The sequence below is a fragment of the Limulus polyphemus genome, unplaced genomic scaffold (assembly GCF_000517525.1).
Source record: "Limulus polyphemus unplaced genomic scaffold, Limulus_polyphemus-2.1.2 Scaffold75, whole genome shotgun sequence".
Lineage (NCBI taxonomy): Eukaryota > Metazoa > Arthropoda > Merostomata > Xiphosura > Limulidae > Limulus > Limulus polyphemus.
This window is the reverse complement of record NW_013665685.1, coordinates 538,830-553,098: the sequence shown is the minus strand read 5'-3', so window position 1 is coordinate 553,098 and position 14,269 is coordinate 538,830. Positions and strand designations below refer to the sequence as shown.

At 34.1% G+C, this 14,269-nt stretch overlaps 1 protein-coding gene across 1 annotated transcript in view; it reads right to left on the bottom strand.

Annotated features, from left to right (window-relative positions):
• LOC111087715 overlaps positions 1-14,269 on the bottom strand; it is a 56,415-nt gene that overhangs the window by 26,715 nt on the left and 15,431 nt on the right. Inside the window, exon 2 of the mRNA XM_022395329.1 lies at positions 2,313-3,090. Within this exon, the coding sequence (XP_022251037.1) occupies positions 2,313-3,090 (778 nt within the window). The remainder of the gene's footprint in view (positions 1-2,312; positions 3,091-14,269) is intronic.

Sequence of the window (14,269 nt, the reverse complement as noted above, 5' to 3'; positions counted from 1 at the left end):
ACACTTCCAGTAGCTTCCACTCATTATACTCCCATGGAATATAGTCTCTTATTCTGTTTCCACGGGATATTAAATCCTTACTACACTTCCAGTAGCTTCCACTCATTATACTCCCATGGAATATAAACTCTTATTCTGTTTCCACGGGATATTAAATCCTTACTACACTTCCAGTAGCTTCCACTCATTATACTCCCATGGAATATAAACTCTTATTCGGTTTCCACGGGATACTAAATCCTTACTACACTTCCAGTAAATACATTCTACACATACACCTGCAAAAAATGACTACCACTAAGAAATAGTGAATTCAGTTCTTCTGTAGAACATATCGACCCTTAGTTTTGATGATCTTATAGAGAAATAAAACAAAAAATACGATTTTACCAATTTAATTGTATTCATAGAATATTAGCTTCCATGAGTCGTTCAATTTACCTGTAATAATAATAATAACAGATTCCTACCCTGTCCATATTTGTGGAGTAGTGACTGCCAGTTATCCTGGATACTTTCATGAAATATATATATATATATATATATATCCAGTTAAGTTTAAAGTAATAACTAAATCCAAAAGGATACACGTCATAAATACATCTGAAGAAGTAAGAGCTTCACGCCCTACTAACAGCTTCTCCACGTGCAAACATGTTGGCTTCCGCAGTGTGACGTGATTTATTTATACGCTCATGTGGTGTGTGAGGGAGGGGGGGGGCGATTTTGAATACAGAAATGAGAAATTAATTGCTTTCATAGGAACAAAGAAAACGGGCTAGATTTAAATAAAATACAAAAATCATCTGAAGACATTAGTATTAATTTTGTGTGAATCAGTTAATTTCCTTTATATTTCACAGATGGCGCCAGCTATCAAACATGTGCTGTAAATTACTACTTCAGCCATTTCAGATATTTTCCGTACCGTACAAAAACTTATCATCCAAATCTTTTTCTCTTCCTGCACTTAACATCAGTTTTACAGCCACAAAATGATTTTAAGAACACGCAGCTGTACAAGCTTTAACGTGAATATAGACTATGATTTTAATTTTACATCTTTAGCATCCAAGACAAGTAGCACTTCTTCAACTTCCCGAATTTTCATATCATAGGCTTACAATTGTACATTGTAAAGGTTTAAAATGATCTTACACCATTACCTTTTCACATTAATATTGTTCACAAAAATAAGCTCCAGTAGTGATAATATAATATGAAGCTGTAGCTAAAGGGTTCATTTCGCTGTTAACACAAATTATAAATACTACAAGTAGTTTAAGTATGAATCACTGGATACATTTTCTGTCTTCTGTGCTTTCTTAGAGCATTTTTACTAGCGATAACACCCACTATAATTACTTGTAACACTCCTAATTTGATTTTAGCTGCCTGGCCAGATGTATTTCTAGTGTCTCGAACTGCGTTTTGTTTTTACCTTAAGTGGAAGCTCGCGGGATGTTAATAATAATATCTTCTATTAAAATAATACTTAGTTTTTGTCTGTCCTGAAAATGCGCGCGCACCTTACTATTTAAATACGCATGCACGCGCACTTCATTTCAACGAATGTAAATATACTTTAGTAGACATTTTGTACAAGAAGGCATTAAATGTTTATCAAAGTTTTTTAAAAGGTCTAGCACCAGGTCGTAGAATAGCATTATAAGTTTATTTACTGATAGTAACAAGTACGGTAAAGTTTAGCCCTCGTACATGAGTTATAGGGTTAATTTATCTCTTTATCGAATACAGGTCATATTTAATAAAAGCTTAACTAATGTTAGGCCTCCGACAAGTGGACTTATAGATTTCGGCGTCTGCTATTAGAAATATTTTGTATTATTTTAGGCCTACGACAAGTGGACTTAGATTTCGGCGTCTGCTATTAGAAATATTTTGTATTATTCAAGAAATAACGTATTTAAAGAAGTACTGTTGCAATAAAGATATTTATTTGATCACAAATGTTTTGTGGGTCTCTGCCGGTTTAAGATAAAATGAAAGACTTGCAGTTATTCTTAGCTTCCATTAAAACTTCTGTATACGGTGACTGGTAGTTTGCTTTTCTAGACTCATTACTACAGACAATTGTGTTGATAAAATTCTATGAACAATATATTCCTAATATTAATACTAGAAATAGACGACCTTATAACACCAAAATGTTTAATTAAATAAAAACAACATTTTGGTGTTATAAGGTCGTTTATTTCTAGTATTAATATGTCTTCTATACACCAATATGCACTACAGAAATTAAGTAATATATTCCTAATATTCTTTATATTTAAAACTGAAATTCTTACCTTTATGGAGTCTGTCTTTTCTCTCTCTACTTCGAACTTTGAAACTTCAGCTTGTGATTCTGGCAAACCTTCAGCAAAGTGGACTGTCTCAAAACATTCTCCATTTTTCTTGGACCAATAACCGCTATCACATTCTTTAGTATTTACGTAACCACAGAAACCATTAAGATGTTTTTCAATGTTTTTCTTGGAGACGATGGAACTTCCATTCAAGTTCTGTTCCACAACGTTTTCACCTTCAATACAGCTTGACGAGGGCTCAGAATGACCATCACGTTCTTCACTACCGGTGCTACCCTTGCAGTTTTCACTACTAGTACTACTCTCGTCAAACGTGACGTTAGTCTGAAAATACTTAGAACTCTCGCCTTTTACAAAGTAACCATATTTTTGATCTTCTACCGTAGACCCTTTTGAGTTGTATTCCACGGGACAGTCGATATCCCGACAACCTTCTATACTTGGTATTGGGGTATCTCTAAAATCTTCTAAAGAATCCTTTCGAATTTCATCGAAAACAAACTGCTGACTGTTAAGTTGCCAAATATCAGGTTCTTTTGACTCTTTGCAATCTTTACTCAACGTTTCCCAGTGATCACCGTAATTTGTCACCACAATTGTACAGTCTTTTCCTATCACATTAATTTTTTCTGGTTCCTGTGGATGAACTTGGCGAGTGTCCCGGACAGTCCTTGGAGGACGTGTCGTTTCTCTTGGGATATTCGATAAATCACGACTGCCATCTAGTGTTGATTTATTTTTGTTCTTTCTCCCGTTTCTGTAATACAAGATTAAATGACAGTACTGTAACTAGTTTCATTACATAAGAACACCAGTGAACAAGACGATACGCTACAATTTAATGATCGGCACTTATTATGTTTGGTATTAAAATGGAACTTAAATCAATGACGTCCATGAATTTGTTGTGTTCTTCACTGTTACAGAATTGTACAACTACATAATCTTTATTTGGAAGATTGTCTTCAGATTACTTATCACTTAACTCTTCCCATTACAAGATTTAAAACTAGCACACAAATCTAAAAGTTGCAATAACTTACTTATCAGTGATATATGTACTTCTGAAATAGTAATCAGCCTGAAAATGATTAGTTCTGGCTGACGTTTCAGTATTCCTCCAACTGCCTTCAAAGGGCAATTTTGCTAAAACGCCATCCAAATTTTAATCTATTTCATTCAGTAGTACACAAACATAAAACAACAGATATCTTTGAAAGCTATTAAATTATTTACAATTGGACTGTTTTTGAGTTTTCTAGCGATGGTGGGAGAGGAGATTAAAACCTGAAGTGTTTTCGTTATGGTTTGTATTAATATTGAGAATTGCTTCGCTATACTGACTTTTCAACAAAGCATTGGTTACTAAATTTCTACATTTATTGATTTATTATGTTTCATATTTAAAAATGTACAGACTTGTATTTACTGTCACAAGAAACAACCGATACATTACTTCTGTAAGTATTGGAGGACAGATTGAAAAATTATCTACTGAACCTTACAAGTCACGTTTCAATAGTATCTTCTTATTCAACTCACGCTACTGAAATATCACTTCTGTCGTTTCGTTCCCACCACATAGAACGTTCTGCTTTACATGCGAACCTAGCGCCTAGAGAAACATCTGCTAAACGATCTACTGAAGGGGGGGGGGGGTATATAATAAAAGTCATAGTTTCAGAAAACATTAGCTTTTATAATCAAGTATTAAAAATTAAGTCTTGTACATTTCTTGAAATAATTCGAATCTTCACCGTAACTTGATGGCTATATAAACGCTCTCTGATGAATAATTAACTATATCTATTCAAAATGTAACCCCCGTGAAAAATTCAAAAGGAATAATTTGAAGTGTCAAAACGTGTGAGGTATTCTATCTTGAATTGTTTAGTTGTTGCACCATCTAGCGACATACGTGCGTGTACATATTATATACTCCCCCCCCACCCACACACACACAAATTTGTGGAACAATTTAAACATGCAACACGAAGAACAAATATTTAATTTAATACGTGCCAATCTTTATCGCATATAAAAAGCTGATTAGAAAGCTTGCTCGTGTTTAAAATTAGCCACTGCCTAGCATTTTCTCCCAAAAGGAAAGGAGTAAATTTTTATTTTACTTTTTGCTCACAACTGTTACGACGATGGCCACGATTTCTACATGTAGTCGTATGAAGTCTTAAAAACTGGTTTAAATTACAACTCTCAAAAATAATAACAGGTTTATATCCTGATAAACATGGTTGAATTCTCGAAAATGCTAATTGTTTTTATGTTATTGGAGTATGTTTTCCGTCTATTTTTCACAATCTATTATTTTTCTGATAGAACTGGCTCTAAATAGTACAAAAGTTCTGGCGTGTTTTCAGTTAAAACCATTTAAGTTATTTTATAATAAATAGGAAAAAAATTAAAATTTTAGCGGAAAGTAGGGATCGTTGGTTATTCGTAGAATTGTTACAAGAAGTGTTCAAAACAAAATAAATGCTGCAGTAAAAAGTATACAGACAAGTGATACTAGTTAGATAGATTTTAAAACGATGTTCAATCTTCAGATAATTTTTTAAGCTTCAGCAGATCACCTCTCATTTTCTCTAGAGGAAAGAAGTAGAAGTTAAGAAATTTTAATCTAACCATACAAAATAACTCTTCCGTCCCCAGATTAATACTACAGCTGCCTTTCTCTGAACCCTTTCCAATAAGTCGATATATTTTCTTAGACAAGGAAAGACCAAAACTGTAGACAGTATTCAAAGTGAGGACAAACTATTGTGATCTGTATAGGTATATGAAGCAGTCTAAATTTGCTAACCAAAGTATGGATTGAAAATCGTTTTAAAATATATCCAATTAGTATCACTTCCCTTATTTGTGTACTTTTTCTTGCAGCAATTGTTTTGTTTTGGATACTTTTAGCAATTCTACGAATAACCAATAACCAACGATCCCTACTTTGCTTTAAAATTTTAATTATTTTTCCTATTTATTTGTTCAGTTTTTATATGTCCATGGAATGGACACAACATCTATAAACTTTCAGTATAACTATATTCCTGGTAGTTATAACTTTTACAAGAATTAAAATCACAATAAAAAATCTATAAAATGTAATCTTTACTTTATCCTACAGATAAGTGTATAAAGCTGCCAAAGTTGGGATTAAATTATATTAATATGTAATTGTGGTTTTAATTCTTGTTTTATCACTTTTGTGGCAGGATCCCTACTTCATTTTAAAATTCATAGTTTTAATACTCTTGTTTGTTTACTTTTTATGTTATACCCGTATAAAGTATATACTTTACCTTTAGAAACTGTCGCATGTCTAGCCATCGATATGTATCGCCATCTGTTGGTTTGAATTGGATTTAAAAGATACTTAAGTACACGCATGATATGTTTACCATTTATAAAAAATCTGTATATACTTATCGGGGTATCAAAAACGGATACCCACAGTCTAGTCAAGCAAGCTGGAGAAATTTCGTAGCGATAGTCCGAGCCGTTTCCGGGCTAGCCCCGCTGACCTGATCAGGTAGGTAGGTAGTAGACGAAAAAGTTGCTGTTTTAGAAATTTTTTGAATTGTTATACCGGAAATGTCAGCCACCTTTTAAGTGTATTATTAGTATATATGTGCATAATATATCGTAACCAATACTTTGAATCGTCAGTTTTTTCGCTTAGGAATTAGATAATGTGGTTTTTCGATGTCTGAATTATTTGGAAACCTTGTCGATCCCTACTTAATAATATACAATTTGCAACCGTTGGTTCTTCACGGTTCTATCTATCATTAGCCGTTCTCTCGCCCACAATTATAAAACAAGTGTCTATAAAGATATTTGCGAACTAAGTCTCTTTAGTAAGTTGATATTAACATAACAGATGGACAACAAGAGCCCACCTGGTCCTTCATGGCTGTCCCCCGCACACCCACTTTTGAGGAAAAGTAAAATCATAATCCCTCTCTATGTTTATTCAGCAAGTTGTCGATTAAACTCTTGTAAAGTGCCGACGTACAATACTACCAAAGTCAACTCTTTCCATGAGCCAAACACCCTATTAGAAAAATAAAACTGTCTTTTCCAAATCCTAAACTTGTGGCCTCTTGTCTTCCAAATATGACAAATAAATCAGAGGCCTTTAACCAATCCATCCATCCTTTGGATAATCTTTTAAGCTTTAACAGATCACCGTTCATTTTTCCGAGAGAAAAGAAGTTAAGAGATTTTAATATATCCCTACAAGATAACCTATCCATCCCCAGATTCATGCTATAGCTGCCTTTCTCTGAACCCTTTCCAATATCGATATATTTACTTAGACAAGGAAAGACCAAAACTGTAGACAGTATTCGAATTGAGAACTAACTAATTATTTGTATTCAGATAAATATCGTTTCATTTGTGATCAATGTGTCTATAAATACACCCATAAAGTATTTTACAACTTTACTACTAACAGCAGAGCAACGCTTCAGTAACTTGAGTGACTTAACAACCAATATGCCAAGATTATTTTCTTCGGTCACGCTGTTGAATGGGTTTCCATCTATATTAAAGTATAACTCAAATACATTATCCTGCACTTACTACGATTAAAGACAATTTGCCAGATATTTATCCACCTTACCAATTAGTTCCAGGTCATTCTCAATACAGCTATAAATACTGGAGAGTTTAATGTCGTCTGCAAACTTTACTAAATTACTAGTTTTGTTCGTTTGTTGCTTTTGAATTGCGTGCAAAGCTACTCGAGTGGTATCTGCGCTAACCGTCCATAATTCTTGAAGCGTTAAACAACAAGAAATCCAAGAAGTTAGCACCACCCTCCGCCAGTTCTTCTCAGACCGAATAGTGGGACTTGACCGCAATTCTTACAATGCACCCACGATCTCAAAGTGCAGAGAGCGATTTTTTTTTTCGGTAAAGAGGCACGAACTAGGGAACCTGAGGTCCACAGTGCGGTAAACTAATTTACTAATTATGCCCCCTACTCGTATCATTAATGTAAATAATAAAAAGTAAAGTCCCAAGCACTGACCCCTAGAGCCCTATCTATCTTAACAGTGGTAAGAAGAACATGCAAAGGGGGGAGGAAGCTTGAAATATCTTGAGTTCAATGGTGGACACCGAAGGTGAGCAGTATTTCAGGGCGGTAGGAGTCCTGGCATGCTTTTCAGGATTTTTTGAAAATTAGAAGCTTTCTGGTGAATTCTTATATCCTTTGAATTTTAATCATTTTATGCATTTGACAGTAAATTAGCAAAATTCTATTAGTCACTTGAAAGTAAGTTTGCAAAAGTCTTAGTCATTTGACAGTAAGTTTGCAAAATTCTGTTAGTCATTTGACAGTAACTTTGCGAAACTCTGTTAGTCATTTGACAGTTCTGTGTGCTTCTCAGTTGTTCCATATTTCAAAATTGTGGAGCAACCCCGACAAACAGAGTTTATAAGTTCGTGCATATATAGCTTTTTCTGGTTAAATCAAACTTTTTTTTTTCGATCTGGTGGTTAGGACACTCGACTCCAAATCTGCGGGTCGCGGATTCGAATCTCCATCACTGAACATGCTCGCCCATTTTAGCCGTGGATGTTTTATAATGTAACGGTCAATCCCACTATTCATTGGTAAAGGAGTAGCCCAAGAGTTGGCGGTGGATGGTGTTGACTAGCTACGTTCCCTGTAGTTTATCACGACTAAATTAGGAACGGATAGCACAGATAGCCCTTGAGTTGTTTCGCACGAAGTTCAAAAACAAACAATCAACTTTTTTAACGAGTTCAAGCTTTGCCTTCACCACTTTTGGTCTATTTCTAACAACAAACATAATAACTAGTCCTTCCCTAACAAGTCCTGAGTAAATTTGTTTTTAACCAAAAATATCTATCTCTAACCCTCGCTTCATCGTGTCACTCGATAACCTTTGCCCTTTTTTAAGTTCATTCCATCTTTAAGTTAAACTGACGCGCAAATAAATTTTTTGGGAAAAATATACGCCATTTAATAATAAGACCCGGAATACGTATTTCTGTTGTGGCATTTTATCGAATCAAGTAGCTGGCGATTCGATGTATACGTTAATACTTTATCAGGTTAATATTGATTATAACAGTTTCTTATCATTACTTTCAACATTAATTTTTTGCAGTGTATAAAATCTTCAAAAGACATGCTAGTTCATTAACTCGCTTTAAAAACCTGAAAAGTACAGTCGGAATAAATAATTACTTAGTTGCTTGTTGTTTAGCACAAAGCCAAGGAATGAGCTATCTGGGCTATGCCCACCATGAGTATCGAAACCCAATTTTTAGCGTTAAAAATTTTCAGACTAACTGATGAAGTAATGGGATGAGGCATATACAACTAAGCCACATAGTAAATGTGAATTTCTTAATCCGGCAATGAATAACCAGTACTTTCTATACACAGATACGGCTTCATTTCCGAAAAGAATGTGGTTTTATAGCTTACCTTAATCAACAATAACAAACGAAAGTCTGTTCATGGCTTTATTAAATATAATTGGTGGAAAATAATTCTATTCCGCCAGTTATGATAAATACCAACTTAACTTTTAACTAAAGGGCTCTTAAAACGACATAATATTCGTCCTAGATGGCAATACTTACTATACTTTCTATATTACTATATGCACGTAAAGAATCTGCCTAGTAAGTAAACTATGCACTGTTTATATTCTTAATATTGGTTCAATTTTGACTTTGGGTCGAACACGTTAAAAATTAGGAACAGTAGTAATAGTTACAAGTTAAAAGTAATATTAACCACTAAGAAAATGTGGGGTGTGTAGAGTGGAATTCATTCATAATATAACAGATTAAGGTCTTTTTGGCTGTGACGATCAACACTAAAGATACAGCCTCGCAGAAAGTTGAAACCGTATTCAGGATTTTCTAGCTAGCTCCCCCTTTCCTCCAATGTAGTACATGACCAGCGAAATTAGGGTTCTGAAAGCAACACTCTGCCATTATATGAAGAAAAATAACAAAACAGAAACTAATATCTACGTACATTGTTTTAAGTTGTTTAAACCAGCGTTTCCCAAATAATTGGGCATGCCACTAGGGGGCGCAAATGATATCTTGAGGGGGGAAGGGCGAGCAATTAGGGTAGAGTCAATAGTGCAATAATGTGAAATTAAATGTTTTAATATTTTTATTAATGAAAATAACAAGTAATTAGTACAACACACAGCAATTTTAATGTGTATCCATGTATTATATCTCGTCACTTAACTCACTCTTTCAATCATTACAAAAAGAGGTGGGGTGCGCAATAAAATATTCATTAAAGGGGGGAGGAGGGCTTGGATGACAAAAGTTTGGAAAACTGGTTTAATCTGATTTACTGTTATCAAGTTTATCTCAAAGAAGAAACCAAGTTATTTATACAGATTGGTTTTGATTTTATAACCCGAACTACTTCAAGTACTTGCCTGTAGTTTTACCACACCCTTCTGTAATAAGAGGACAAACTTAAAGCAAGTGTAAATATTTTGTCAAAATTCTTCTTTTAGCTTAGTTTATAATAGAGGTAACTTTTTAAAATAGCTATTGCCACCCCGCCTGTCCTGAAAGTCGTTGAATTATCTCAACGTTTGTTTGTATTATATTACTTGTAGTATTAGTCTTAGATATAAATATATATATATACGTACATGTGATTACCACAGTACTGAACATACTATAATATTACTTTTCACATACACTAACAACACTCTTCATCATATTTTTTAATACTAATAATCATAGTACACATTTCCTAGACCTAGTAGTAGTATTTACAAATCTTAGACATTACCATTAGGTAAAAGGTTTAGTCCAGTATTACGTTTTGTTTTAAGAATGCATGCTGACAAACATATATACAAATATTTTAACTTATTATCTTACACTTCACAAAATTAGTTTCAACTGTCCTAAACAAGTGGCCTTTAACTTAAGTTTAAGGCTTAATTAAGTCACACCAATTAACTGAAACTATAAACTGTTAGGATTATCTAAATTACTATTATCACGTCTAAACAACTAATATCTTTTAGACATAATTACTTTTCTAATATAAAAATACCAAATATACAGACGTAAAATTTAACAAATTACTTAACGGTCCGTGGCAAACAAGGTCGTGCAGAACAATGACTTTACCTGACTACCACAGGAATATTTGACCAAGATAAACGAGACACGTTTTCCCTGTTCTTTCCGATTCCCTCACGAAAATCTTTTGAGGTCACGGGCATTTTAAAATTAAGACAGCAGTATTATTTCTATTTATTAAACGTTTTTAAATACTAATTTACTTATATCGTTACCTTCACTGTAGGGCCGGACAACGACAAACTAAACCGTACTTGTAGACTTTAACGTTAGCGTCTTTCATTGTACTGAGAGGACCAGTTAAAACTTATAAGACTGGTTCGAACAGATCGCTTTTTTCTTGAATGGTGCTGCCATCTAGTATTCATGAACATACATTTTGAAATAAAATAAATAAATGCGGCAGTTTTTAGGACTTACGATATTGATGTATTTTTCATATGTTAAAAAAGTGTGGTCAAAATAGAAGCATTTCCTTAAAAACATTCCGATTTATTTACTTCGAATCCTATAAACTGCGATTGAAAGTCACATCACTACAGTTGCTACCCTTGAGAAATATCATCGTTCTATACCTGCGAGTGAAGGTAAACATGGTGTAATAGTAAACTAATAACGACAGGAAATATACTACACAAGGAACTAGAAAATGTTCCACTGTATCCAGGTGGTTTCCGCTATGTAACGGCCACTTTTATATTTCGCTCTTCACATGTGGCCTACAAAACCATCCAAAAACCTAAAAATATATATTACGTTTGCGATTCTACAAGAAAAAATAATATAGAGAAATAAAAATATCACTATGCTAATGTTTTTAATAGAACTTTTGTAAACTTGGTAATGACAGAAAGGTATTATTGTTGAAAAACAAGCGTAAACATCTCCCTATAAGTGCCTATCACAAGTTGTTGAAGAACACATGATTTGATTGTTGCGAAAGTCAAGAGATGGAGCCACATTTGAGTAGTGTGTGTGTGTGTGTGTGTGTGTGTGTTGTTCTCATGGCAAAGCCATATCGGGCTATCTGTTGTGTCCACCGAGAGGAATCGAACCCTTGATTTTAGCGTCGTAAATCCGAAGACTTACCGCTGTCCCACTGGGGGACTTGAGTAGTTTGTTTGTTTGAAGTCAAGCACAAAAGCTATACAATGGGCTATCTGTGCATTGCCAACCACGGATATTGAAACCCGGTTTCAAGGCGTTGTAAGTCCGCAGACATACCCCTGTGCCAGTGGGGGACTTGAGTAGTTTGTTTGTTTGAAGTCAAGCACAAAAGCTATACAATGGGCTATCTGTGCATTGCCAACCACGGATATTGAAACCCGGTTTCAAGGCGTTGTAAGTCCGCAGAGATACCACTGTGCCAGTGTGGGGCTTGAGTATTTTAAAATATTCATACCAATATACGATTAAAAAACTATAAACTCAAATATTGTGAACAGAAAAGGAACCAGCGTCGACATTATTATAACAAAAAAAAGAGCTTTCAAATTACATATTTAATTTTACATCGTAAAACTTTTTTTTAACTGTGTAATAACTTATTCTCAAACTTCCTGTCAGAAGGATTTGGCTTGCAAGTACGTTTAACATTTCTGCATTTTAACTACAAACTATTAACTATGTTTGTCATGCGTTCTACAAATTGCATAATTTTTCTCGTGCATGACAAGCTAGGGTTACGAACACATGATTTAGAGTATAGTAAACCTAGATATCCTGCAAGAAAAATAACAAACTAATGCATACGCATAAGCTGACTTATCATTCATATTACAGACACAAACTTAAGGGAGTTAGAGAACCTCGAGAGTGAAAAATGGAGACAGGTTTTACAAGTTTTCCAGGCACACACCAGCATGTTTATCGCAATCAAAATGGTAGTTTGAATCTCAGATACACAGGTTTACCCTATAAAACAGAGAGGAATTTAAATAAGACCGTGATTAAGTCTTGAGAACTGGGCAAGTCTTACTCTCGTCAAGAAACAACCTATAATTAATAAAGCTCTAGATGCGACCTATCCAAAGAGTGTTAAGTTTGTTTTCTGTTCTATAGCTAAATGACAGACCATAATAAAGGAATCTAACTTCAACGAAAAATAAAAAATAAGAGGCATTTCAGTGTGAATAGAATCCATTTCAATTAGTTTGTATACAGTATTTTGGCCAATTTTGAAAATTTATGTAACCTTGATTCACCTTCAAGCTCTTGTTTATTATTTTATTAATGATACCGGATAACGTACCCAGCTTCATCGTAATGTTTTTCTGGGTCAGAAGGTTCTCTTTTTTAACCACACCACACCAACCATTCAATTTACAGATGAGGAAGTTGTTCCAGATTGGTTTAAGGTGTGGTTTCGAAACTATTCTAAACGCTATGCTGTGCGAGTTTTTTCTGCTTCCATGAAAAACAACAAAGGCTTCTATCTTCGAATTGCTTTGTCGTTGTATCTCTTCAATTGTTAGTAACCACACTTTGCGAATATAATTCCAACCAAAAGGGATATAACATAATCCTCTAGCGACAATTATATTTGAGGAGGCATTGAAATTTTGACTGGTCGAGAATTCGTCGTGAGCCAAATATATATGAGCTTATAATTTCGCCATTAATTTTTTGCAGGCTATAGGAGCGTTACACGAAATCTGCCTTTTTGTATAATAGTTTCTAAAATAGTTTTTTAAATGTCGGATGGACAACCAAAATGCTTTATAATTTTTGATTTCACTAATCTATGAATTATACGTCCAATTACATTTCTACAAGAATTAGAAATAACTGAGAAACCTGTGTGAACTAAATTTTATTCGTGGAATATGCAAACCTAAAATTTTAGCTTAATTTCTTGAAATTGATCTATAAATTACTAACATACTATTAAGGAAAAACTTAATAAAACTCACTACAAAATATCGATTTGCCTTTTTTTATTTTTTTGTTCTAATTCATAGACAGATGGTGATAGGTCACTTATAGACTTTTTTAAGGTCCTAAAAAGTACTAGAAAATAAGTACTTTGCCTTTTAGAACAAAAAATTTGAATTTTCAAACCCGAACAGCATCTTATGCCAGGTCAAATATTACATAGGTTCTGATATAGCAGTCCCTAATTTTTAACTACTGATCATAAGGAAGAAAGCCAGCCAACAGCTAGGCCTTTTAGAACATATGACTCCTGGGAGTATACTACAAGCATTAAATTTACGTTGTGACAAGGTGGCATATTAAAAGTTTTTCTATCTATTTATATAGTATTTCATTCACTTAACAGATACCTTACTAAAACAGTATATAAAATGGGTGTAGACAGCAAACAAATTTCATCCAGAGAAACGTAAAAAATATTTATATTATTTGCTCACTGAAGCATTTTTAGTACTTAAAACTAATTTATTTCGTTGAAATTTTTCTACCAATCACGCATAATATTTTTACTTACATGCCTGTGGTAATCAGATTGTAACAGTCTTCCAACTTTTATTATTGTAAAATGTGTGGTTTTGGTTTGTTTGGAATTTTCGCGCAAAGCTACACGAGGTCTATCTGTGCTAGCCGTCCCTAATTTTGAAGTATTAGATTAGAGAGAAGGCAGCTAGTCAACACCACCCACCGCCAACTATTTGACTACTCTTTTACCAACGAATAATAGGATTGATTGTCACATTATAACGATCCCAAAGCTGAAAAGGCGATCATGTTCAGTGACGGTATTCGAACCCGCGAACCATGGATTGCAAATCGAGTGCCCTAATGAAAAGTTAAACTTCCACTGGGAAGTTACTTGTCTGTGTATT